Source organism: Phragmites australis, chromosome 12 (genome assembly GCF_958298935.1).
Source record: "Phragmites australis chromosome 12, lpPhrAust1.1, whole genome shotgun sequence".
Lineage (NCBI taxonomy): Eukaryota > Viridiplantae > Streptophyta > Magnoliopsida > Poales > Poaceae > Phragmites > Phragmites australis.
This window is the reverse complement of record NC_084932.1, coordinates 27323030-27350807: the sequence shown is the minus strand read 5'-3', so window position 1 is coordinate 27350807 and position 27778 is coordinate 27323030. Positions and strand designations below refer to the sequence as shown.

At 43.4% G+C, this 27778-nt stretch overlaps 1 protein-coding gene and 1 long non-coding RNA gene across 3 annotated transcripts in view; both read right to left on the bottom strand.

The window, feature by feature from the left end:
* LOC133886769 (uncharacterized) overlaps window positions 1-16842 on the bottom strand; it is a 29092-nt gene extending 12250 nt beyond the window's left edge. Inside the window, exons 1-2 of one of the 2 annotated variants that reach the window (XM_062326592.1) lie at window positions 16696-16842; window positions 14987-16589 (exon numbers count right to left, since the gene is read on the bottom strand). In XM_062326592.1, coding sequence (XP_062182576.1) covers window positions 15034-16554 — 1521 coding nt within the window. In that variant the 5' untranslated portion in view covers window positions 16555-16589; window positions 16696-16842 and the 3' untranslated portion in view covers window positions 14987-15033. Of the gene's footprint in view, window positions 1-14986; window positions 16590-16695 lie in introns of those variants that run through there. The other variant, XM_062326591.1, reaches the window with a different exon arrangement.
* Window positions 16843-26375: 9533 nt separating this feature from the next.
* LOC133887534 (uncharacterized) lies at window positions 26376-27254 on the bottom strand. Its single transcript, XR_009903592.1, has 3 exons — window positions 26946-27254; window positions 26643-26859; window positions 26376-26553 (listed from the first exon to the last, which is right to left on the bottom strand). It is a non-coding gene; the product is annotated as an uncharacterized LOC133887534 (long non-coding RNA).
* Window positions 27255-27778: the final 524 nt, after the last annotated feature.

Sequence of the window (27778 nt, the reverse complement as noted above, 5' to 3'; positions counted from 1 at the left end):
GGTCTCTCCAGTGACACTGAAGAAGACAAATTCATCAGTAGCTTATCCATCAGTTCATCCTAATTTAATCTCGTATGTGGAATGATTTGAGCATGTTCACACATAGAAAACTGATAGCAACATGGGCCTTGGTTTATAGTAACTTTTTTGCGCACATATCATTCCTTTTATTTTGCAATTGCAGATATATATATCTCTTGTGCTAAAGAAAAAGGCAAAACGCTGGGTGAGATATAATGTTGAAAAATTGTTAGAAAGGAATACCGGAGAAACACACCAGCACATGATGAGGGTTTAGGACTTCTACTTCTGAAATTGTTACTGCTGTGATGGCTTGTTCTTCCATTCCTTGTTATTAGTTGCAAACAACACAATTGTTTTGGCCACTGTTCGACTGAGTTATCTTAGAAGTTGAGCCGTCGGATTTGGCATTCGTTCAGTAGGCCCCTTCTACTGCCCTACCTGGGACCCAAGCCTGTTCTAGAGACGTCGTCACCCTTATAGATGCTCTATCCCTGCAACCATCGACAGTCCTATATACTGGGTTCATTCCATCCCCCAACGACCCTCTCCCCAACAAAAAATAAACGATATTGCTATACCTTGTCTCGGCAATATAGGGCTCCTCCTCACTTGATTTTTTGCCTTCCCCTCTCTTTTCCATCTCCTTCCTCTCCGGTGATGGTGAGCTCCTTCGATGAGGTTAGGGTTTAGGGTTGGTGGTTAGGGTTCGGTGTGAGGACACACTAGAGTCCACGACCTTGGAGGGATCTCTTACTTTCTAAAGAGTGTCCGTTCTCTTGAAAGTTACAATGCCACATCACCAGTTATTTTGGCCACCATTCAATTGAGTTATCTTAGAAGTTGAGCCATTGGCTTTGTCATTTGTGACGTCCAGTAGGTCCCTTCTGCTTCCCTACCTAGGACCCAAGCCTGTTCTAGAGACGTCGTCGCCCTTGTAGATGCTCTATCCCTGCAACCATTGATTGTCCTCTATAGAGGGTTCATTCCATCCCCCAATGACCCTCCCCCACCCAAAAATAAACGCTATTGCTATACCTTGTCTTGGAAATATGGAGCTCATCCTCACCTGATTTTTTTGCCTTTCCCTCTCTTTCCCATCTCCTTCTTCTCCGGTGATCGTGAGCTCTCTTTAAGAGGTTAGGGTTTAGGGTTGATGGTTAGGGTTCAACATGGGTTCAAGAGTGTGGTCAAGCCCACCGGGGTTTGAACCCCGGTGCCGCACACCTCCGTAAAATAGCTGCCAATGAAGGCTATAGGTAAGGAGGTTCTAGCTGTCAAAAAAGGGTTTAGCGTGGGGGTACTCTAGAGTCTACGGTCTTGGAGGGAAGGCGGCCAGTGGTGGCTGGAGAGGTGCAAGCAGGGGAGGTCGGTGGTTGGGCAGGGCTAGGGCGCGTGGGGCTTGTCAATGGAACCAAAGGAGCTGGTTTAGCGTAGCAACGGCTAGTGGTGGCAGATCTAGCGGCGATGAGCCACTAGAGATGATGAAGGTGGGCCGGGTAGGGGTGAACGTGACCAGAGTTAAGGAAGGAGGTGGTTGAGGGAGGGACTGGGGCTTGGGCTTGCCGGTAAGCGATGGGGCGGCAGCGTATGGGATAACTGAGTGGGTTGAGGGTGTTAAAAAAAATGGGTGAGGCCGGGATCTAAATTGCCCAAGTGAGCTTGAGACGGCCCGAAAATAAATCGCCCTACTTCATCTCCCTACCTAGCTACTGGTACGCCCGTGCTGCCGCTTGGCCCTACTATCGCCCCTGTTGGTGCCCAGCACCTCCATCGGCATGAGTGGCACACCGCTACATATGATGACCATCGCGCTACAATCCACGGTGTGGTTGCCCCCGACTCCGATACCACTACCTCACCCGCCCCGCCAAAGGCCGTGTTCTCCCACGTTACTAATCCATCGCACTCTACTTAGCCCCTGCACAACCACACAACACCGTGTGAGCTCTGCCGTATCCCGCACCAGCGTGCACCTCCGCCTACCTCGAAGCGACACATAATGCGGTCACCGCCGGCCATGCTCCGCCTGGCCATGCGCACATCCGTGTGATTCTTCAGCTTATGAATCGGCAGTGATGTCCCATCACTGTCGGCTCATTAGGAACCAACAGTGATTGGCCGGCATATAAGGCCGATTCTGTAGTAGTGATGACCAAATACTTTTTGAGATGTCTAGACATCAAATGTCAAAAAGAATACATATCAAGAAAAGAGAAAAGAAAGAGGTTACTTACGTAGTCGAGTCTTCTGCCTCATAGGATGTTGTAGTGCAGCACAGCGTCCTCCTTTGGGACGTCGTACTTTGATCATCCAAGCATAGAAATATCCAATTAACTACAACACATTATTCTCAACCTCATCATTTGATGGCACAATGCAATCAATTCACATTACATCTTCGAAATGTGATATCTCCACACACTCCTGTGAGTTGGTTTATAACCTTGTAATCACCATTATTGCCATTCCTACAACCATAGAGTGTTGTGCTAACTATCTCCTTCTTTGTGCAGTATCCATCAGAGGGATCAAATACGCCTGGAGCTGGAGGTTCGCACTTTGGTACTCCACCTCACTTTGGTTTGTTCTCCTCACTTTGAAAACTTACTTTTGTAACCCCATATCCATACTTAGCATTTCTGTTTACTTTCAAATGCATACTTCTTACTTAGTGTTTCTGCTCCTTGATTGATGCAGGTTAAGGTGGTAATCAAGTGTGGAGTCCGTTACGGCCTGCGACATTTTCTTTTTGTTTGGACTATATTTTGCTATCTTGTCACGACAATTTGTGATGTTTGTGTCACTTGCGATGTTTATGCGACGGTTTATGTGATGTTTATGCGATAGTTTATGTGATGTTTGTGTAATATGCGATGTTTATGTGAATGTGGTAATTTGTGAAATATATATAAATTGTTTTGAATTGCAGCGACAGTTTTGAATCTGGTATGGATCAATTGGCAATCTGGTATATAACAGTTTGCCGAGTGTAACACTCGGTAAACAAAGCTATGCCGAGTGTAACACTCGGCAAACTTGACACGTGTCGCAAGGCTGTTCAATCTGGCATTTTGGATGCCAGTTTGCCGAGTGTATACACTCGGCAAAGAGTGCTATCTGGGCGCTATTCTGTGCTCACTTTGCCGAGTACCCTCCAATACACTCGGCAAATGTGCCGTGATTTGCCGAGTGTATTCCACGGACACTCGGCAAAGTCGGCAAACTGCCCAAAAAAGGGACGATGTGCGAGCGCCACGTGTACTCGAGTTTGCCGAGTGTATACCTTAGACACTCGGCAAAGAGAACGTTAAGGCCCTGGCGCCGTTAGGTCGCTTTTTTTGGCCGAGTGTCGTATTTGGCTCTCGGCAAATATGTTTGCCGAGTGCGCGATATAAAACACTCGGCAAACAGCTGTTTGCCGGCACTGTGTATGCCGACAGTGTTATGCCGAGTGTTGCACTCGGCAAACACTTTGCCGAGTGTTTTTAGGGCTTTGCTGTGTGCCCTGGGCACACGGCAAAGTCTCAAAATCCGGTAGTGCGTAGCTCAATAGAAAATAAGAGTAATCACAGTACAGAGCCTGGAGGCGTTGTTTGTACATATAACTTTGTCATGGTTTCAGACTTTCAGTTAGTTTAGAACTGCCCTCATCAGTGGTTGTTTTCTCTGTCACAGGATCTTCCAGAATATTTGCTGAAGGATCTGGAGGCAGATTACTTGAAGCTTCTTTGACACTGATTGTAACAGGGTTATCTGCTGTCAATACTCAATTCACTTGGAGTGAATGTAAGGCCTCTGGAATAATCAATGGGATACAGTAACTTTTGTAAGGTTCACCAAATAAGGTTGCTATTATCCGGACCTTGTTTGCCAAGCTAAACTGCTGGCTTGCCGACTGGTCTCTCCAGTGACACTGAAGAAGACAAATTCATCAGTAGCTTATCCATCAGTTCATCCTAATTTAATCTCGTATGTGGAATGATTTGAGCATGTTCACACATAGAAAACTGATAGCAACATGGGCCTTGGTTTATAGTAACTTTTTTGCGCACATATCATTCCTTTTATTTTGCAATTGCAGATATATATATCTCTTGTGCTAAAGAAAAAGGCAAAACGCTGGGTGAGATATAATGTTGAAAAATTGTTAGAAAGGAATACCGGAGAAACACACCAGCACATGATGAGGGTTTAGAACTTCTACTTCTGAAATTGTTACTGCTGTGATGGCTTGTTCTTCCATTGCTTTTGTTTCATTTGGTGCATTAACGAGCCAAAAGTACACACTATGATGGCAAGAAATTTGGTTGAACTGCTTCGTAGGCAAACTGGTAGTTACTATTTACCTATCATGAATGAGTCGATGTCTGAATTTATAGTCTGTTAGTGTGCCATTTACACCCATCGCACCCACTTTGTGATATTTATAGTAAGATGGTGTTAGAACGGAGGAGAAAAAAAATCCATTTTTTTAAAGTACGGCATTAGTAATGCCGATGTTATTATAAAAGAAGAGAGTTGAAAAAAAATCCAAATATGATGTAGAGATTATTGCAATTATTAAATGTAGTTGGTTTTATGAAAAGAAATCAAATGTGCCTAGGGTCCAAAAACTTGCGTGGTGTGTGCAATTTATTGATGGAACTTGAACATTGCGCAAATGCCTCGCTGATCTTGTTTGGTGGGTGCAGTGTAGCTGACTTTGCTGCCATGTGGCATGTGTGTTGCGCGGAATGGACGTGTCCTTGTGGGGTCAAGAAGAAAACCTGATCCGCATGGTTCCTCCCTTGGCCCATTTCTTTTGTCACTTAGCATACGAGCTGCCATAGTTTCATACATGAGCACGCAAATCTCTTACTTTCTAAACCGTGTCCGTTCTCTTGAAAGTTACAATGCCACATCACCAATTGTTTTGGCCACTGTTCGACTGAGTTATCTTAGAAGTTGAGCCGTCGGATTTGGCATTCGTTCAGTAGGCCCCTTCTACTGCCCTACCTGGGACCCAAGCCTGTTCTAGAGACATCGTCACCCTTATAGATGCTCTATCCCTGCAACCATCGACTGTCCTATATAGAGGGTTCATTCCATCCCCCAACGACCCTCTCCCCAACAAAAAATAAACGATATTGCTATACCTTGTCTCGGTAATATAGGGCTCCTCCTCACTTGATTTTTTGCCTTCCCCTCTCTTTTCCATCTCCTTCTTCTCCGGTGATGGTGAGCTCCTTCGATGAGGTTAGGGTTTAGGGTTGGTGGTTAGGGTTCGGTGTGAGGGCACACCAGAGTCCACGACCTTGGAGGGATCTCTTACTTTCTAAAGAGTGTCCGTTCTCTTGAAAGTTACAATGCCACATCACCAGTTATTTTGGCCACCATTCAATTGAGTTATCTTAGAAGTTGAGCCATTGGCTTTGTCATTTGTGACGTCCAGTAGGCCCCTTCTGCTTCCCTACCTAGGACCCAAGCCTGTTCTAGAGACGTCGTCGCCCTTGTAGATGCTCTATCCCTGCAACCATTGATTGTCCTCTATAGAGGGTTCATTCCATCCCCCAATGACCCTCCCCGACCCAAAAATAAACGGTATTGCTATACCTTGTCTTGGAAATATGGAGCTCATCCTCACCTGATTTTTTTTGCCTTTCCCTCTCTTTCCCATCTCCTTCTTCTCTGGTGATCGTGAGCTCTCTTTAAGAGGTTAGGGTTTAGGGTTTATGGTTAGGGTTCAATATGGGTTCAAGAGTGTGGTCAAGCCCACCGGGGTTTGAACCCCGATGCCGCACACCTCCGTAAAATAGCTGCCAATGAAGGCTATAGGTAAGGAGGTTCTAGCTGTCAAAAAAGGGTTTAGCGTGGGCGTACTCTAGAGTCTGCGGCCTTGGAGGGAAGGCCGCCAGTGGTGACTGGAGAGGTGCAAGCAGGGGAGGTCGGTGGTTGGGTAGGGCTAGGGCGCGTGGGGCTTGTCAATGGAACCAACGGAGCTGGTTTAGCGTAGCGACGGCCAGTGGTGACAGATCTAGCGGCGATGAGCCACTAGAGATGATGAAGGTGGGTCGGGTAGGGGTGAACGCGACCAGAGTTAAGGAAGGAGGTGGTTGAGGGAGGGACTGGGGCTTGGGCTCGCCGGTAAGCGATGGGGCGGCGGCGTATGGGATAACCGAGTGGGTTGAGGGTGTTAAAAAAATGGGTGAGGCCGGGATCTAAATTGCCCAAGTGAGCTTGAGACGGTCCGAAAATAAATCGCACTGCTTCATCTCCCTACCTAGCTACTGGTACGCCTGTGCTGCCGCTTGGCCCTACTATCGCCCCTGTTGGTGCCCAGCACCTCCATCGGCATGTGTGGCACACCGCTACATCTGATGACCATCACGCTACAATCCACGGTGTGGTTGCCCCCGACTCCGATGCCACTACCTCACCCGCTCCGCTAGAGGCCATGTTCTCTCGCGTTACTAATCCATCGCACTCTACTTAGCCCTTGCACAACCACACAACACCGTGTGAGCTCTGCCGTATCCTGCACCAGCGTGCACCTCCGCCTACCTCGAAGCGACACCTAATGCGGTCACCGCCGGCCATGCTCCGCTTGGCCATGCGCACATCCGTGTGATTCTTCAGCTCCTATCCGCCACAACCACACCATGTTGCCCTTGCAATTCCACCAGCCACGTCAGATCTAGGAGGTGGCGACGGGGTTGGAAACTCGTGAGGGGCGATGGGGCGAAGCAGTTGGTGCACGTCGCACCGTGGTGTGTTAGCAAGCCGAACCACCCATGTCCTCGGCGGGCACACCAACTTGTTTTTTTTTTAAGGTAGAATGCCCTGGAAGGGGTTAGAACTGGCATTTCATTAGCTGATGTTTACAAAAGTTGGTACAACCACTTTTATAGAAAAACTCTTAAATAAAAGCAAAATTACAGTCAGCTCATGGGGGTCTTCTTCCTCCTCTGTTTGCATCACCACCGGGGAGAAGATTTGCATCTTCAAAGAGAAGCCTGGATCCTCAACACCAGATGCTGAAAGGTGGTGTAGGCACGGCTGCATTCAGTGGGCAACTTTCAGAAAGAGAGGGCACCATCTCTTGACACCAGCTTGTTGAATGGTGATGCAAAATGTGTATATAAAATCTAACTAGAAATAGATTGGAGATGAAGATACATACCTTGGAACACCTAGAGCATGAGGATTTCTCAAAATTTTAAAGCCCCCAAGGACTTAGGTGACCAAAAATGGCTTCCACCGAGCAAGAACAGAGCTCTTCTCTGCTGTGCTTGAGCTTAGGTAAGGAGAGGATCGCTTTTATAAAGCTGAGACATCACTGTCGGTTCATATAACCAGCGTGCAGTGATGATGGAGCTAGACATCACTGCCGGCTCAATCTATCGGTCGACAATAATTCCCCTAATCGTTGCCGGTTTGTAAGACATGATGACATATTTTTCCCGACAACTTATGAATCGGCAGTGATGTCCCATCACTGTCGGCTCATTAGAAACCAACAGTGATTGACCGGCATATAAGGCCGATTATGTAGTAGTGATGACCAAATACTTTTTGAGATGTCTAGACATCAAATGTCAAAAAGAATACATATCAAGAAAAGAGAAAAGAAAGAGGTTACTTACTTAGTCGAGTCTTCCGCCTCATAGGATGTTGTAGTGCAGCACAGCGTCCTCCTTTGGGACGTCGTACTTTGATCATCCAAGCATAGAAATATCCAATTAACTACAACACATTATTCTCAACCTCATCATTTGATGGCACAATGCAATCAATTCACATTACGTCTTCGAAATGTGATATCTCCCATGTCTATATGCAAAATTAGATATTTTTGGTGTCTAAATTGTATTCCTTGAAAAAATTACAACTTTCTCCATTGTTAGATTTCCTAGAAATGTCATCTTGGTCCTCAAAATCACGTTGCAAGCTAATGTGTAATGTTTCTGACGCTTCTGTTCAGCCTATATTTTAGGGGCGGTATATCATGCTTCTGTAATACAAATCGTGTCTTCCATATGTGTAAATCTATGATCTTAGCGAGATCTACATCTTTGCAATTGTAATTTTTTGCATTTGAGACCATCTCGAACCTCGAATCCATGATGGAATGTTCAGACAACAAAGATAAAAAAATACATATCTAAGTTTGTACTGAGATCTTACGAAATCCATAAAATATCATATGGAATAAGATGAAAAAAATTTATATAAAAATTGTATCTCTTGGTGAGATCTATAATTTTGTAGTTGAAAACATTTTCATTTGAAGCTATCTTGATGCCAAATAGTTGTTTCAAAGTTACGACAACAAAGGTAAAAAAAATACATTATGTATGGTTTTGAATTGCTAATGCAAATTATTGTTTTGAATTGCTTGCTAGTATTACCTGTCTAGTGCCATATTATGGTTCCACTTAGAATAAACATTAGGATCTTTTGCTTGTTTTCATGCTTAGCCATGCTTAGTTGCATTGAGACCTTTTTTTTATCACACTATTGCATCAAAAGCTGTTTTTGTGTAACTGTTTGGAAATGTGATTCAACTTTTGTGTTGTTTGCAACTAATAACAAGGAAAACTTGGTTTGCGAGGGCAAGATGAGTGAAAACTTGATTTGCAGGGTGAGATGAGTGGTGTCTGTAGTGGGCACAATTGGGGGATGAGATAGGCATTCCCAAGTTGTATCTATCATGAACACTGCAAAGGGACCGAGTCCTTGTACTTGTGTGGTACTGTGCCTTTGTGGTACATCAGAGGTTTGGATGTTAGAGGATGAGGTTCCTTGCCCTAGCGACACAAGAACGGTTCATCAACGTAAAATGTGAAGCCTGGTGGGACGTGTTAATCCCATCAGGTCAAGATTATAGCTTTAGAAGGGGCATATAGTTTGGTCTCAACTTATTTTCAAAGGATTACCTATCTGCAAAGTAAAAATGCTCATTTATGCAATTGAACCAAACACCTACTTGCAATACTCTTGCTTGCATGTAGCAACGGTAGCACATTGAAGTAGTGTGTAGGGTTCTTGTTGAGTACATTTTGTACTCACTACACTTGTTGATCTTCAGATGAAGATGAAGGCTACAAGAATATATAAAAGATGAAGATGAAGTTTGGATGACTAGGGGGACACGTTTGTGCCAAGCTAGCTTTGGACTTCCGCTATTTTACCTTCTTTTGTTTTGGGCCAGTTGGGTTTGTACTTGGATTTAAGCCTCAGTGTTGTATTAATCAAAATTGATGTACAATGTTGTTCAGTGTGGAAATTATGTTGTTCAGTGTGGAAATTATATTGTCTGTGATAAAGTGATCTACGATGTTAGCCTTCTGGGACTAGCAGAGGTACAAAGACTGATTTTCAGATATGGAAATCCTGGTCTGTCATAGCCAAGGTTTTAGTTACGGTTGGGGAAACGGTAACCGGTCCTAGCGGTAACAGAAAATGCGCGGTTATCGCGATAATCGCTCAAAATTCAGCTGAAATTCACACAAAATTTATTTACTAAAATTTGAAATTTGGACAAAAAATGCTAGATTCGCACAAAATTCATTTGCGGTTACCGAGAGATTTTCTCAAATTTTTCGCATCATCGGTAACCGCTCGGTTTTCTTGATTTATCAAGCGGTTTTCTCAATTTTCAATGAACTTCAATAAAAAAACCTAAAAATTGGCTCAATCTTGTAAAATCAATAACTAATTCATTTGAGCTTCAAATCAAATTAAACAAATTTTGTTGGTTTCCTTATAACATGATATACATGATAAAAGTATTTATACTCATAAAAAAGTTCAAAATTTTTGTGAGAAAATGTGTTTGTTAAACCAAGTTAAATACATAGTTTACTCTTTTGTAATCCAAAAATCATGAAACTAATTTTGCTAGTCTTCTTACATGATCCTATGTCTTTTAAAAACACATGAACTCATAAATTAGTTATTTTAACATGCAGGATTGTGTAAATGTGTTGTGACTAGATTAATTCATAACTGACCCATCACACCTCCAAAATTAGTGAAACTACTTTTATTAGTTTATTTATACTATGATTTATGAAGGAAAAATAATAGTAGACATGAAAAAATTAATTACAGTGCTGTTTCTTAACATATTCACTTTATGCTTATGAATTTTGTAAAAATCATGGAGAAATTAATAAAACTCTAAATGGAGTGAAATCAATTTTAAGATCCCCTTAAGATACTTCCTACACAAGAAAAATATGTGTTTGCATGTTAATCTTTTCCTTAACATAAGTTAATAACTAAGCTGCACGTTTCAACTTTTTTCATTTTTTTCAAACTTCCTCCCTATAGAATATGATGCAAACGACATTATTTTTGAAAAAAAAATTCACATAAGGTCTTAGAATTGTCTATAGTTTTTTCTAAGATTTTTTTGAATTTTTTAATTCAAATTCGGTTACCGTTCGGTTTCTGAAACCGGACTGGAGCGGTAAGCTCGGTAACCGCAAATTTCGACCGGTTACCGTCGATAAATTGAATCCTGATCATAGCTCGAAACTTGCCAGAGCTGGGCTCGTGGCGATCCTATGGATTTCAATCATTCAGCTTTTTCATGGCAATAATCTTTTGCTCCATACCTTGTTCCTTGATGAGACGATCCTATGGTCCGGGTTGATGTGACTGATATCATTGTTTCTTTTTGAATGAAGAGAGCACCCAAATACTGTTAACATATATACCTACAAAGATTGGGACGTTCTATCCAGGTTAACAAATTCGTCGGTTACTGCTCGAAATTCGCGGTAATTGATATTACCACTCCGCTCCGATAATATAAATCGATCGGTTACCAAATTTGAATTTAAATTTTTTTTAAAAATAAAAAATCAGATAAAATCCTAAAAAACTAGAGATAATTCTAAGAACTTCTGTGAATTTTGTTTTCAAAAATAATATCGTTTGCATCATATTCTATAGGGAGGAAGTTTAAAAAGAAAAAGAAAAACTTGAAGTGTGCAGCTCATTTATTAACTCATGTTAAGGAAAAGCTTAACATGTAAACACAATTTTTTCTTATATAGGGTATATCTTAAGAGGATCTTTAAAATTGGTTTCACTTCAGTTAGAGTTTTATTAATTTCTCCATAATTTTTACAAAGTTTAGAAGCATAAAGTGAATATGTTAAGAAACAACACTGTAATTAACCTTTTTCATGTCTACAAAGTATTTCACATATATAGCTAGGCATCAATAAATGAACGAAGTACAAACCAGCAGACATCGCACTATACCTGTGTCGTTGTTATTGTGGTTGGATATGTCTCTTAATGCAGCTCGCCCTCCGCTCGGCATGCCCATATTACTGGAAAATTGCTAATCTGTGCGATTCCACTTGCTGCTCCTAGGGCAATCTTTAACGTGGCATCACAGTCCAATGGTGTTCTAGCCTATCCCCTCTTCCCTGAAAGTGCAAAAAAGGAGCAAAAGTATGAGATGTATGCCGTCTTCAATCACGTGACGCGGATCCTCTGCCGTAATGGCACGCCAATGACGCGTGGGGCTGGGCCCGCATGTCAGCAGCGTACAGTTACCAAACAGGATCCAGAATAGGACAGCTCTTTTAATCAGAGATACACAATTATAAAATGAGGTCTAGAGCCTTGACAATGCTATGGACTGTGTACATATATTCGCACTTGTAATGAGGCATCCTTGATGCTGGTAACTTCGGCTGGAAAGTGGCTCAAAATACTCAATTTTCTTTCAAATAATCAATTGAATACACCAGAAGCATGTCATAAGTCTGCAGAAGAAACTTTTTTTTAAATAAAACTACTTGATTGCATCTAATTTTCTGACAACTACAGAACTCACATCCAAAGGAGTGGAGTCCAAGTGCATGATATCTCCACCATCTCTATTAGATTACTTGAAGAATAAAGCTACAACCTTCAAAGCAATACAAGGCAGCCAATGCAAGAACATCTAGAAATCCAAAAATAATCACGCGAAAGTTGATTCAGCAGGGATCTCGACTCTCGACGTGGGGTAGGGGAAGCATCTTCCAATGTGAGATGAGGTACAGAAAGGTAAATTAAAAACCCTCATGGCTCTGTGGCTATCTATCATTACAATCATCTATCACACACACGGGAGCAAAAGATGTACGGCGATTCAAGAACAGCTTGGAAAATCACAGACTTCTTGCTAGAAAAAGGAAATGTTTCATCTTTGCGCACGTGGTTCCGATCAATTAACTGGCCCGAACAATCGCAAGGATGATGAGAGGAACAAGCAGGCAGGGGCAGTTCGAGACAGCCTCCAAAGGAGTGGAGTCCAAGTGCATGATATCTCCACCATCTCTATTAGATTACTTGAAGAATAAAGCTACAACCTTCAAAGCAATACAAGGCAGCCAATGCAAGAAAATCAGAGATACATAAATATAAAATGAGGTCTAGAGCCTTTACAATGCTACGGACTGTGTACATATATTCGCACTTGTAATGAGGCATCCTTGATGCTGGTAACTTCGGTTGGAAAGTGGCTCATAATACTCAATTTTTCTTTCAAATAATCAATTGAATGCACCAGAAGCATATCATAATTCTGCAGAAGGTTTTTTTTTTAAAAAAAGACTACATGATTGCATCTAATTTTCTGACAACTACAGAACTCACATCCAAAGGAGTGGAGTCCAAGTGCATGATATCTCCACCATCTCTATTAGATTACTTGAAGAATAAAGCTACAACCTTCAAAGCAATACAAGGCAGCCAATGCAAGAACATCAGAGATACATAATTATAAAATGAGGTCTAGAGCCTTTACAATGCTACGGACTGTGTACATATATTCACACTTGTATTGAGGCATCCTTGATGCTGGTAACTTCGGTTGGAAAGTGGCTCATAATACTCAATTTTTCTTTCAAATAATCAATTGAATGCACCAGAAGCATATCATAATTCTGCAGAAGTTTTTTTTTTATAAAAAAAAGACTACATGATTGCATCTAATTTTCTGACAACTACAGAACTCACATCCAAAGGAGTGGAGTCCAAGTGCATGATATCTCCACCATCTCTATTAGATTACTTGAAGAATAAAGCTACAACCTTCAAAGCAATACAAGGCAGCCAATGCAAGAACATCTAGAAATCCAAAAATAATCACGCGAAAGTTGATTCAGCAGGGATCTCGACACTCGACGTGGGGTAGGGGAAGCAGATGAGGTACAAAAAGGTAAATTAAAAACCCTCATGGCTCTGTGGCTATCTATCATTACAATCATCTATCACACACACGGGAGCAAAAGATGTACGGCGATTCAAGAACAGCTTGGAAAATCACAGACTTCTTGCTAGAAAAAGGAAATCTTTCATCTTTGCGCATGTGGTTCCGATCAATTAACTGGCCCGAACAATCGCAAGGATGATGAGAGGAACAAGCAGGCAGGGGCAGTTCGAGACAGCCTCCAAATCAGGCCTCGATATGCCCGATTCAAGGTCAGCATCTCTCATAATCAAGGAGAGACGCATCAGCAATCCAAAAACAGAACAAGGAAAAAAAGAGAGGAGAAATTAAGAGACCGATCGCAACGGCGGATTCCACGGCGGATTGACTCGATGGGCGCTTACGAGGTGGACGGGTGCCTTGCTGTGCTTGGCAACGGCGGAGGAGCACTGGTGGTCATGGGGCTCGGGCCGGTGGAGCCGAGGCGTCACGTGGGGGAGTCAAGAGAGGAGTGGCGCGTCTGGGACTCGGGAGAGGAGGAGCGGCATGTTCGGGAATCGGAGAGGAGCGAAACGATTAGGCCCGTGAGCGTTGCACGAACCGGGTATTTTAGGCTTCAGGATTTGATGAAGTAATAGGAGAAGAAATCTGAGCGCTTCATTTTGAGGAAGTAGGTTTTTCGCGTATACAGATCGGGGTGGATAGAGGAATGATCATCTGTGTGGATGTCAAAAGTTGTGTGGACGTAAAAAAGAGTTGAACTGGTGTATTATATAGGGGTATAGTATAAGATATATTTTTCTTTTTATCTCTTTCAATCTCTCTGTATTTCTCTACCTTCAGTCTATCAGTGCATCTAAGTATACATATCTCTGTCATATACATGTAGCTTTATCTGTTATATTTCACTTTTGTTTATCTGAAATATGCTATTCTTGTCTCCCCTCATATTTTTAGTTTATGTGTATGTATCTCTATGATATTTATTTATTCTATAATATACATGTACCTTTTTATCTGTGTGATATATTCTTCATGTCTTCCTTCATATATTCAGTGGAATACATGTAGCTTTTTATCTGTGTGATATATTCTTCATGTCTTCATGTCTTCCTTTATCTGTTCTATAACAGAGAGAAGATTATGTAATATACATGTAGCTTTATTTGTGTTTCATACATAGAGAAAGATTCAGTGTTTTATATGGTTACTTCACATATTCAGTTTGAATAGCTATCTCTGTGATGTACATTTGTACTTGAATTGGCGCAGTGCTGTAGAATTGAACTTGGTTTACTTTTTTTTTCTTTGTATCGTCATCTTCTCTAGGTTCCATTCTATTCTCTTCTTCCTCCATTGCTGTGAAGCTTTTTTTTTTTTACTATGTTTGTGCGCAGCCAGGAGAGGGAGGAGTATTATTTTGGGGGTTTTCATTTTTTGCTATGGGCTTTTTTTATACTCGTTTGCTGTGTTTATGTAGGCATTTTTTGTGTGACTCTTTCTGTATATAGGACGATTTTATCTATCTGTGTTGTGTGAGCCCGATCAGCATATTAGTTTGTGAATCTGTTTATAATTTGCGGGCCGATCTGTTAAGATTATTGAATTCGGTCTAGAAAAATCTGATATATTTGGCACAAAAAATCATTCAAATTCTCCATGTGACGCTATATAATTGGAAAAAAAAATGACAGATTTTGAAACAAAAATCTGTCAACAAACAAACAACTAGACCGACTCTTTTAATACACACGGTCTGCTGAAATGGCTAGCCCGTGTAGATGCACAGGTTGGTAGACTAACTACTTCTAATCAAGTGCTAACTGCATTACTGATTCTTTTTTTATCCAGTCTAAGATTGAGCCCTGCAGCTGGGCAGGCGCGTGCGCAACCCACGAGCCGAGGAACTCAGTGATTCCTCGGCGCACTCCGCCCCACCGTTTCAGACGGTTTCGTCCCCTACCTTTCCGACTGGTTGCTCGCCATGCGGTCTTCTGGACCCGAAGGTATGCTTCGCCGTGCTTGGACTTCCACAGCATCTGATACGAGGTCGCTCCCGCATTCTGGCAAAGGCAATCTACCGCCTTGGGTAGCATGATCTCGCCCAGCTGTTCAAAGGAAATGTTTGCATACAAGCCACGTTGCGCGGCCTCCCCGTTGAGCATCTCTGTCGCTGAACCCCCAACTGCAGGCAACAAATCTTCAGCAGAAGCATGGGGCGAGAAGAGTCCTCCCAGTTTCAGGTATGGAACATCTCTCACCGGGCATGTTTCGCCGTCGACGACCGCCCTCTGTTTGTTGTACCCAGGTGACAGTGGGACGTGGCCCAGCAAAAACACTTCGGTAACTGGTTCCAACGATATATCACATGGAAATGATTCTGATGATGAGCTTGTGTTGCTACCGGCGTAGCTCTGCATGTGCCGATGATCATGTTGCTGGCAACAAAGCGGATCTGGCCGAAACCATTTACAAAATATGTTGTGAAGATTGTTCCAGTGTTTCTTAAGGCTTGAATCAATATATGGCGCCCAGTAGAAGTCTTGCGTTGGTAGCTGGGTGAGCTTTGTCTTCACAGTCTCAGAAGTGGACCTCAAGTGAGGCGTAAACAGCTGCAGGCATCTGACTACAACCCCAACTATGTCGGTACTCTCGGAAAGTCTAAAGTGAAGATCAAGAATGAAATTATTCTCTGGCGCATTACCATCTTCGAGGAAGAATGTCAGCCCACCCTCTATCCCATGCTCGGGAGAACTGAAGGACCCGAGAAAAAACGAGAGGTGTTGGTCCCCGCGAACAAAGCTATACTCTGTTTCTTTGCCTGCGAGAAGATGGCGCACAAGAGGGTCGAAGAACATGTATTGGCGTGGTGTGCCACCAAGCTCCACATATCTCAAAAACTCGCTAGCACCGTCTGCGAACCACTCGAATCGCCGAACGGTGGATCGGCTCAGCTCGTCGTCGCCGCGATTAAAGATGGACGAAACGAACGACTTGGCAGTGTGAGCAATCCGTTTAGGAAAGGTGAGCTTCCTTACCCCGTTCTCCGTCCCTTCCTCTTCTCCTTGAGAGCGCTGCTTGCACCTCCGCAGTGTGTCGTCGCACTCCTGCGCAGCGCGCTTGAGCTTGCTCCGCCAACGCAGCAATGGCGCGCTTGTGACGTTCCACTTGTCGGATGTCTCGAGTGCGGCCTCCAGCTTGATGTGCGCCATCTCCATCCTCTCCATGTGCTCCTTTGCATTTGACTTCCCCTCGTACTTGTCCCTCATGCTAGATAGGACTTGGCTAACTGCCTCCTGGACCACTGCGGAACTCACCATCTCTGCCATTAGGATCGATCAAAACAATATGTAGATCGATTATCCTGCATGCCCGGAAAGTAAGAGAAATTGATATATATATATTAGTACATATGCATATATATAATCAATCATTCAATCTTGTAGTGCGAGCGTAGAGGAAATCACGACCTGGAGGAGTTAGAGCTAGTTGTAGGGTTGCAGTAAGGAAGTCGCACCAGGAATTAATCAACACAACACCATACAAGAAAGAGTTTGTGAAACAATTCTATCGGCTGTGACCATATATAAGATTTTGTGAGAGGGACACCTCGGAAACTGAGGATGATAAGATAATTAGACATGCAAGAGGACTTGGAACATGTGACAAAGCAGTGAAGTCTATAGCAACCGCGGAAACTATCCGCGTGATACGACTTCGCAGTTAAGTCGAAAAAGGATTGCATGCACATAGTGGTTCTGTACAGGGATACGGAGATGTCAAAGGGATGATATACTAGATAGGGGTGAAAATAGATAGCAGGAAATCCGAATTATTCGATTTTGTATTCGTTAAAATACGAATATGGATATTCGTATCCGTATTCGTATCTGAAATGGATACTAAAATGGATATATCCGAATTCGTTTTCGAGATTTGGATTCAAATGTGGATATCTGAATTCGAGATATATCCGATTCGTATCCGTATCCGCCAACCAGGGAACCAAATTTTGCTAAAGTTTTAGAAATTTCAGATATAAACAAAATTCCAACCCAATCAAATTGGAACAAATTTTAGTCAAATTTCATCAAATTTAGTTAAATTTGATCAAAAATTTAGCAACCATGTTTGATCCGCATGGAAACAACCATGTCATTAAGAAAAATTTCTAGTAGAAGACAAGCACATGTCGCTTTCAGACAACGTCCTCTTACATACCAGAGAGATCACTTACCTTGCTATATTAATTTATAGTAGTTACTTTAAATACTCATAATTTCTTCCTCTGGTATCAGTTTCACTACTGTAAAACAACACATCAGTATCCGTTGAAAAATAATTTCAGTACCGATTTTTCAACCGGCACTCTTTACTCGGTATTGATAGTCAGAAACTACCAGTACCGGGCTAGAACCAGCACTGAAAGTTCTTTTCAGTGTCGGATCGTACCTCCAACCGGCACTAAAAAAATATTCCCGAGCCAAAAAAATAAAAGATCTAGCTCGGCTGCTGCTCCTATCACCGCCACCACCGTCGTGCTCCTGCCGCCGCCGCTATGCTCAAATCGACTCATCTCAATCCACAAAGTTTCCCCATCAAGAACTAAAGTCTCGAGACAAAATTACATTCGATTATGGACTAATTAAAATTGAAGTTAAAGATATGTGTTTGATTGTCTTATGGTGTATAGATGATGGATGCAATTTGACGATCGACAGTAAAATGATCGGGACCGAACGAAATACTTGATAGCAGACTTTGTGAGAGGGACACCTCGGAAACTGAGGGTGATAAGACAATTAGACACGCAAGAAGACTTGGAACATGTGACAAAGCAGTGAAGTCTATAGCAACCGCGGAAACTATCCGCGTGATAGGACTTCGCAGTTAAGTCGAAAAAAGGACTGCACGCACATAGTGGTTCTGTACAGGGACACGGAGGTGTCAAAGCGATGATATCCTAGAAGAGATGAGTGAAGAGGAAACGGGAAAGCAATCTTTTCTAGAAGTTTGGAACGTAGGCGTCCTGTCACAGTAACCCACCTTGTACGTGGAGAGAAAAGCAGAACCCGCGGTTGACGGCGAGGCCAGCCGCGTGCAGCAGTGTGCCGGGTACGGTACGTATCGATAGCTATTGCACGATGTTTGATCCGCATGGAAACAACCGTGTCATTAAGAAAAATTTCTAGTAGAAGCCAAGCACATGTTGCTTTCAGACAACGTCCTCTTACATACCAGAGAGATAACTTACCTTGCTATATTAATTTATAGTAGTTACTTCAAATACTCATAATTTCTTCATCGGGTGTCTGTTTCGAGTGTCATTTCATTACTATAAAACAGTATATCAATGCCAAAAATAATTTCAGTATTGACTATCAGTACCGGGTCTAGAATCAGTACTGAAAGTTTTTTCCAGTGTCAGGTCGTGCCTCCAACCAACACTAAAAAATGTTCCCGAGCTAAAAAAATAAAAGAGCTAGCTCGACTGCTGCTCCTGTCACCGCCACCGCCGCTGTGCTCCTGCCGCCACCACCATACTCAAATCTCAATCCACAAAGTTTCCCCATCAAGAACTAAAGTCTCAAGACAAAAATACATTTGATCCCCATCAAGAATTGTCCAAAGTCTCCTAAATCTCAATCCACAAAGTTTACAGACTAAGTATATTCCAATATATAGCTCATATCTATAAGGAGTCAAGGGGATTGAAAGCTAAATCGCGCTCGGCCGCCGCATGGGAACCTACCCTCGCCGTCCAACTTCAGGTTATTCTCTTGGAGGAACGCCGTCCAGCCGGTGATGAAGCGGTAGCTGTTGTTGCAGTCGAGGTACTTGCACGTGAGGTCGTAGCTCCAGCCCGATCGAGCGCCATGACGAGCAGCCCGCTCCACTTGTCGTCGACATGCCGCGTCTCCAGCTCGGTGAAAAAGGGCGTGAGCGGGCACAGCGCCAGGGACTCGGGCCTCCCAGAGAAGAGCAGGCTGGCCTGGTTGTGGCTAACATCGCTTATCTCGAGCCACTTCTCGATGGCAAATTACGGCGCTGTGGGATGGAGAAGGAGATGGGGAGGGGAGATCGACGTAAGAGCGACAGAGAGAATGGGAAGAGAGCTGGATGCGAGTCGCGAAGAGATAAGAATGGAGAGATCCGACGGACAACGGACGTGAAAAAGAGACCGATGAGCCAAAACCCAATTGAAATAAATTTTTAGGTCCAAACATAGCATCAATACCGGTTAGTATTAAAAACTGGCACTCATAGTATCAGTGATGGGTTTTAGCTGAACAGACACGTGGATGTATGGTTTTGATACGAACCGGCACTGATACTCTATTAGTGCTGGTTTTAGCTGAACTGACACTGACGAGCCGACACTTATGATCAGTTCTGTAGTAGTAATTCCACCATTTTATCTACAAGGTTAACAAAACCAAATGCATATTACATATGCTTTAGTTACACATGCATCTACTTAGTAAATTATACATAAAGTTTGTAGTAACTTATGCATTAAGTTACTTGCAAGTTACATACAAAGTTGCTATTCTGTAGTAGATCTTATAGCTAGTTTATGAACAATGTGTCATGTGCTCACGTTAACGCATGACTCCTAACACACTATATTTATCAATAAAAAATACGTATGTCGCTATATATGTTACATGACTCTAGTGCTTGTGACTTCACTGAAAGTGAAGTAGCAATTTTAGTGGAAGTTATACAGCAACTTCAGTAAAAAGTTGCGTAGCAGTTTCAGTGACAGTTGGGTATATCAACATATTTGAAGATAGGGGTAGCAACTTACTACTTCAATATCAAGTTTAACTAAAAGTCAGTAACAACTCCAATATCAAATGCATGCGGAAAACTATATATGCGGAACTCTCAGTCAATGATGGATTTGGTTTTGGCATTAAGTCCCAGGTGTAGTATGGTCGCGCGCATTCTATTGCGCACCTCCACCTGCAGTAAACTTATCGCTTGTCGCACATGTCAGTCTTACCAAAATTTGATAATGCCAAAATGCGAGCGATGCCAAAACATGGTCAACGGAATGATGTTTGAATTGCAACCGCATACCAATTAGTGACCATGACCAAAAAATCAAAAGAAAAATGGTGTTTCGGCTGCAATCATGCAAAATTTTGTTTAAACTGTAAGTACGACATGTGATGCCTACTTATTATCTAAATTGTTTTGCACTAAACTGAGGCCGCGGCTGGACAACGCTTCTGTGTATACTGTAGCTGGACGCTGCTAAATTTCTGCAGGCGTGCCAAACTTTGGAGCTGAAGGGCAGCCAAAATCCCTTGGCAAACCAATCTTTGGTAGGGTAACCATAGGTAGTGATCCAAACAGCCCCTTTAGTGCCAAAGCGTTGTCTAGCCTCTAATCCTCTTGACGGTTTGGCCTCATGCCCTTGCATGCTGCCTTTGGGGAGCTCCATGCTGCCCTCAAAGCAGAAAGGAAATCATATAAGACCCTCCACAGAAAGTTATCTGTAAGATCTTGATCCACGTTGTTTCTTATCGATCCAACGGTCTGATTAAACACATGATCTCATATAATTTTCTTCCAAAGCTGCCACCCTAGAGGCTGGGAGAGCACCACCCCCTCGTATGTTGTTCACCACGTTGCCTAGGAGGCCACTGCCCAGGGAACGCCCATCTGCAGCTAACTCTGGTGCCCTCTTCATAGTTGATGGACTGGTCCACCTCCCTCCTCTATCGACGGTTTTCTTCTGCCGCTATCAAGGTCTTCTGTCATTGTCGTGCACTCTCTCAAAGCAGCCCTGAGCTTCGATGGTGACACAGTGATGGACGGGTAAGGAGCCCAAGGCAAAATAATCGCAAGCAACACCGTAAGCATCCATAGTTGATGGACTGGTAAATAACAAAATTGTGGGATCTTTCAATTAATGCTACTCCCTCCATTTCTTTTTTAGGATGTACTAGGATTTGAAAAAATCTTTTAAAGTATACTTTGATCATTATTTTTTCTTATAATATGCTAGCAACTGATACAAAACTAACACCATATTAAAAGATATGTGAAATTGGGATCTATTGATATATTTTTTATACTAAATATGAGCATAATTTTACTAATTATAGATCAAAACTTACAAAGTTTGATATTTTTGAACCCTAATACACTTTATATTTTGAAACGGAGAGAGTCTTTAAGCGGCAAAAGTATTCGGTGCAAACCCTTTACTCATGGGATCGTGCAAACCCCCTAATACATGTTTATAAGTTTAAAAATTCTCATAAAAACTCACTCATGTAGAAGAGATCATGATATAAAAAGCATATAAAATTTTAGTCCAAACGCAATTTCCTTGCGGATATGAAATTACAAAGAGTCAAGAAATAGGCCAAAATATAGTAGAAACATTGTTTGCCTTATTCTTCACTCTTTGTTAGTTTTTGTGAACTTCATATTTCGCAAACGAAGTTAGGTATGACCTCAAAATTTCATATGCTTGTATATCACCGTTTCCTCTATATATGTGGAGTTTTCTTAAGAAAGTTTTTTAAAATCATGAACATGTTGCGGTGGATATCATCGTTCCTGTTGGACAATACGATGACGACACGTACTGGGAGTACCTTTCGCGGTGGATATCATTGTTAATGTAATTATTTTTAATTTATTTAATATTTGTCAAATAATTATGGTATATAACTGTATTTATGACTTATTTATTAAGCATTATTACATATTATTATGGCATTTAATGTTTCTTAAACAATGAGGGATTTGTGCTCAGAGCCAGAATAGTTTAGTCAAGGAGCAATAAATCTATGGTGGGATCTTCTAGTACAAGCTTTTCGTTGACACCTACAACGATCGATATAGCATTAAATGTCTCATTGCATGTTGTACGTAGATGGAAGGATGATCCCTTTAAGGAGAACAACCTAATCCAAGCTGTGTCCAAATTGTATACGAGACCCTTCTGTTCTGCATTAACCGCTCAGCTCCAACATGTAACCACCGACAACCTTAGGGCCCTCTTGCATGAGCGACGTCAAATGTATCTCATGGTGTGCGAACTAACCGACTATCCTTCTGTGCAAGATTTCTCTATGAGGCAAAGAAGAATGACGATGTTGCCCAACCAGTATGCATCCCATATCTAGGTTCATCATTTTCTATTTGGTCACACTGCTTATCTTTTTTCCATTGATTCAAATGCTCCTCTTTTGCATTAGGCAATCCCGGAAGACACTGAGTTGATCAACAAAGAAATCACAAATTTCTTGGTGATGTATATGCTCTTCGGTGGGGGGTGTGATGCCTAGTTCGCGTAGAAGACGACGAAGATCAGCGAACCTTAGGGGTACAAGGGCGCCCTCTACTATTCAACTAGAAAATGACGAGGCCAATGAGGATGATGATTTCATGCCACCAATGCATCAACGTTCCAGCAGCAATAAAGGAGAAGATTCAAGAAACACTACAAGTGGACGTTTACGCACCACATCGACATGGCGTACGACCAACAAGGAAACAAGACGTGCTCCTACTGTGATAGCTCAAGATGACAATGAGGACAACAATTTCATGCCACAACGACCCCTCCCTCCGAGGCCTCCATCTCCGAAAGACACTTAGGACCCTGAAGATTATGGTGGATTTGCTTATACCCATCCTCACAACTTCCAATCACCACCTCGGCGACGACAACCATCTTACCCTGATAGCATGAACTGGCATTCTTTCACTAGTTTACATCGCCACTTTTTACCACCATCTTGAGATGATCTAGGTAATCAACAGCTATGCGCTATTCACTATACATCTTGAGATCAATGATACAAGGTGGAATATTACCACTACTATATTTTAAATTGTGCATCTTCAAACATGGCTAAGTGTCAAGGCTGCTCACAGCTTTTGAGACTACATGGTCAATTAAGAATTTTGAAATATACATTTAAATTAGAAAATAATTTCTAATTTTATCGATACTTGGCAATTGCTAACATTAGTGTTTTGACTTAGCTTTTAGACAAGAAATGACTAGAGCTTTAAACATAAAATTACAACATCTCTATCCTGACCCTATCTTTAGACACGAAGTGACCATATAACAGAGTTTCAAACATAAAATGGCAACACGCCTCTTCTGTCTTTGTCGGCGGACGTTACATGACGCAGCCGGTTCCAGCATAAAATAACAAGCACAAAGTGTTACGTGATGCATCACTTCCTAGCATAAAATGACAGCATCAAAGTGTCCGCAGCTGGTACAGGCCATATTTGGCACACGAGGTGCCGAATATGGCACTGTAGCCCATATTTGACACCTCATGTGCTGAATACAACTGATTTTCAGCACATGAGGTGCCGAATATGGACTACAGTGCCATATTCAGCACCTCATGTGTCGAATATGGCCGGCCCCGTGTTTTTTCGGCGTACGGTGTACTGAAAGTCAATTTTTGATAAATGAGGTGCCGAATACGGATGTTAAAATTGTAAATACGACGATATGTTGTAAATTGTAAATGAGGTACCGTATGTTGTCTAATTTTGGATTTTTGCCATTAGTTCAATAGTTCTTCATCATACTACAATATTTCGTAGCTCAATAGAAAATAAGAGTAATCACAGTACAGAGCCTGGAGGCGTTGTTTGTACATATAACTTTGTCATGGTTTCAGACTTTCAGTTAGTTTAGAACTGCCCTCATCAGTGGTTGTTTTCTCTGTCACAGGATCTTCAAGAATATTTGCTGAAGGATCTGGAGGCAGATTACTTGAACCTTCATTGACACTGATTGTAACAGGGTTATCTGCTGTCAATACTCAATTCACTTGGAGTGAATGTAAGGCCTCTGGAATAATCAATGGGATACAGTAACTTTTGTAAGGTTCACCAAATAAGGTTGCTATTATCCGGACCTTGTTTGCCAAGCTAAAATGCTGGCTTGCCGACTGGCCTCTCCAGTGACACTGAAGAAGACAAATTCATCAGTAGCTTATCCATCAGTTCATCCTAATTTAATCTCGTATGTGGAATGATTTGAGCATGTTCACACATAGAAAACTGATAGCAACATGGGCCTTGGTTTATAGTAACTTTTTTGCGCACATATCACCCCTTTTATTTTGCAATTGCAGATATATATATATCTCTTGTGCTAAAGAAAAAGGCAAAACGCTGGGTGAGATATAATGTTGAAAAATTGTTAGAAAGGAATACCGGAGAAACACACCAGCACATGATGAGGGTTTAGAACTTCTACTTCTGAAATTCACTACCGGAGACAGCTTCTTTGCCGAGTGCCTCAGGCACTCGGCAAAGGACGATATACACTCGGCAAAGGCTTTGCCGAGTGCTACACTCGGCAAAGGGCGCTCGGTAAACAGTTTGTCGGCAAAGACCTCTTTGCCGAGTGCACTTTATCGGGCACTCGGCAAAGGCTTTGCCGAGTGCTAATCTGACACTCGGCAAAGGTCTCCGCTTTGCCGAGCGCCAGTGAATCAAACACTCGGCAAAGGTGGCGTCTGTGCCGAGTGCCACCGGGAGGACACTCGGCAAACAGGCCATCTTTGCCGAGTGCCTGGACCGTGGCTCTCGGCAAATCTGTGATGTTTGCCGACTGCAATGGCCTTTGCACTCGGCAAAGCATGTTGTCACTTTGCCGAGTGTCATGGCCATTGCACTCGGCAAAGTGACTGAAAACAGCCTTTTTTATTTGTTTTTGACATCCCATCCAAACAAACAGATATATATATAACAAACATCACCAACATCACATATATATCATCAACAGCACATATATATCACCAACACCACATATATATCACAAACGTCACATGTCTCACAATATATCACAAATAAGTTCACAAGTAATCCAAGTGCTCCATCATCTACAACCATAATTGCAAATAGAAGTACCATTAACAACCACAAGTATCATCACCAAGATGGTCAATGAAACTGATTTGGTGAAGGATTCGCTGAAGCATGAGGATCGTTCGATGCCGCCGATTGATTCTGCACAAAGGAGAAGAGATTGCATGTGTGAGACAAGATAAATATATACCATACATGAATAAAACTTTCATACTCCACTAGGTTTGACCGTAAGCATGAACATACAAACTAAAACATTTATACTCACAGGAGTAGAATAGTGAGGAGGTGGAGGTGGAGCGAATAGCGAAGGTGGCGGAGCTACACCCGTAGTGGCGCCAATACTTTGCATGTACTGAAGAATCTCCACCATCCTCCGCTGCTCGGCCTCCATCGTCGCCTGCATTTGCTCCCGTATCCTCCTCTCTTGTTCCAGCTGGGCCTACAATATATTCACCCTAATGTTACAATAATGCAAAGGAAAGGTATGAAAAAACCAATGAATGACGAATAAACCAGGAATAACCTCGAGTGCCTCCACCCGGTGGTGTGAAGTGTCCTTCCGAGGTCGTATGGCCGGGCTTGTGCTCGTGCTGCTTGCTCGAATCTGGGAGAGACTGGGAGTAGCGGCCGAGTCGATTGCGCCGTCGCCAATCCAGTATCGCCCATGCTTCTTGCCTCCTCCCACCATCATGACGACTTCTCCATCAAGGTCCTCGGTGCTCGGATCGTACTCTGGCCCATGGACCTCCCTTGCCATCGATGTGTACTCACTAAGGCGGTTGTGGACGGTCGCATTGCTGTACGCCTCGGGCCCGTCCTCCAGGTTGTAGTCGACGTCGGACGTCGCCTTGCCCTTGTGGGCCATAGCAAATGCCTTGAAGATGGAGCAAGGCTGGCCACCATGTGACGCCGACTGCGAGAAAAACAGCAAGATGATTAGAAATCATGCAGAATTGAGCGTTAGAATAAATAAATGAATTCACGTACCCATGTTTGTGCGTATCCGCTGAGGTTGCGGCTGCCTTGATGGTGTGCTACACCTGGCATCATCAAACGCCGCTCCCAGCACAAGTTGTGCGTCTCCTCCCACTCGCGTGAGCACCACTTGTCCACCATCTGTTCCCAGCACTGGGGATGCGCGGCGCACCAATAAGGAATCATCTACAGGCCATCAAGTACATGACATATCAGAAGATGAAATTAAGCCTACTTAATCTCAAAAGGAATCAGTATTAATGTTCTGTATTTACCTGCAGGTGCTGGTCCCGGGTCAGCGTCATGGTTCTTGCGTCCCTTTTGGTGACCTTCGTTCCAACGATGGTCCCATGGTAAGTTACAACGGCCTGGATGCGCGCCTCGTAATGCATGTCCACGACGAGTTTTTTGCAGCATTTGGTAGCCACCGCATCCGCCCTGGCCTCATGTCCGTCCTGGCATCTAAAGAAATCCTGCATACAAACACGATGTATCCATTCATTATTTCAAGAATGTCCAATAAATACGATGTATTGAGCAATGTAGTGCGAGGAAGACTTACCCACAGCTCTTGCTTCACCCGCTCCGCCTTGTTGTTGAATACCCTGCGGGCCCGATCTGCAGCATCGGGGGCGGCGGCATAATGGTCAAACGAGTAGGCCGGCCCCGTCACTCCGGCGTACTCAACCAGGCCAGGGAAGTGCTCCTTGCACAGAAGACCGAGGATGCCATTGACTTGGCGTGTGTGAGAACCTCCACTCGCCACAATCGTCCAGTTCCTGCCCAAGTGATTAACAATCGTCCAATTTCTATTTTGATATTCAACATATCATATAAAGTAGTGATAACATCTAAAGTTACTTACTTTTCCCCCTCGGGTCGAATCAGCGGGCGTCTCTCACGAGGTATCGGTCGCTGAGGGAGGCTCGCGGGACCTCACAAGTAGACGCTCGACGAACTAGAGGAAGCGGAACCCCCTGCTGTCGCCTCCTCCTCGTCGTCCTCCTGCGCGTCCTCCTGCGCCTCCTCGTCGTCCTCCTGCGCGTCCTCCTGCGCCTCCTCGGCGTCCTCCTGGGGCACCTGCTCCTCCTCCTCCTCACGCGACGGGGCGGCAGGCGACGACTCCCTCCTGTGGCTGCTCCTCCTCCTACTCTCCCCCGGTGCAGCGGTCATTGTCCTTCGGTACAAGGACGTTAGCTTCCTCATCCCACCGCCCACCATCTTTGTTCAATCACCCGCCCGTGGCGGGTCGGTGCAGTGGCGAGGTGACGCGGTGCAGGCAGACTCGCAGCGGCAAGGAAGGCGATCGGGGTCGCCGAGGTACTCCGGCGCCGCTCCGACTGGCTCTTCTCTGCAAAAAAAGAAACATAAAACTGTCAATACAAAATTTCGGCAGCACCTCCCCTGCACGGTGAGGTTTCCAAAACCTGCAAGAAAACCAACGGCACGATGGCCGACATGCACATATATATGAACGGCACGATGGCCGACATGCACAAGATTATATCCAACCACATATATATAACAATGTCACAACCACTCCTACGACTACTTAGACTACCACCACTACTACTACCGCAACTACTAGTAATACTACGACGATGACGACGGTATGGCATACCTAGTGGGCATCGTAGGGCGGTGGTGGTGAAGGGGCCAGGGCGCCGGTGGACAAGGCGACGGCTGGGGAAGCGTCGG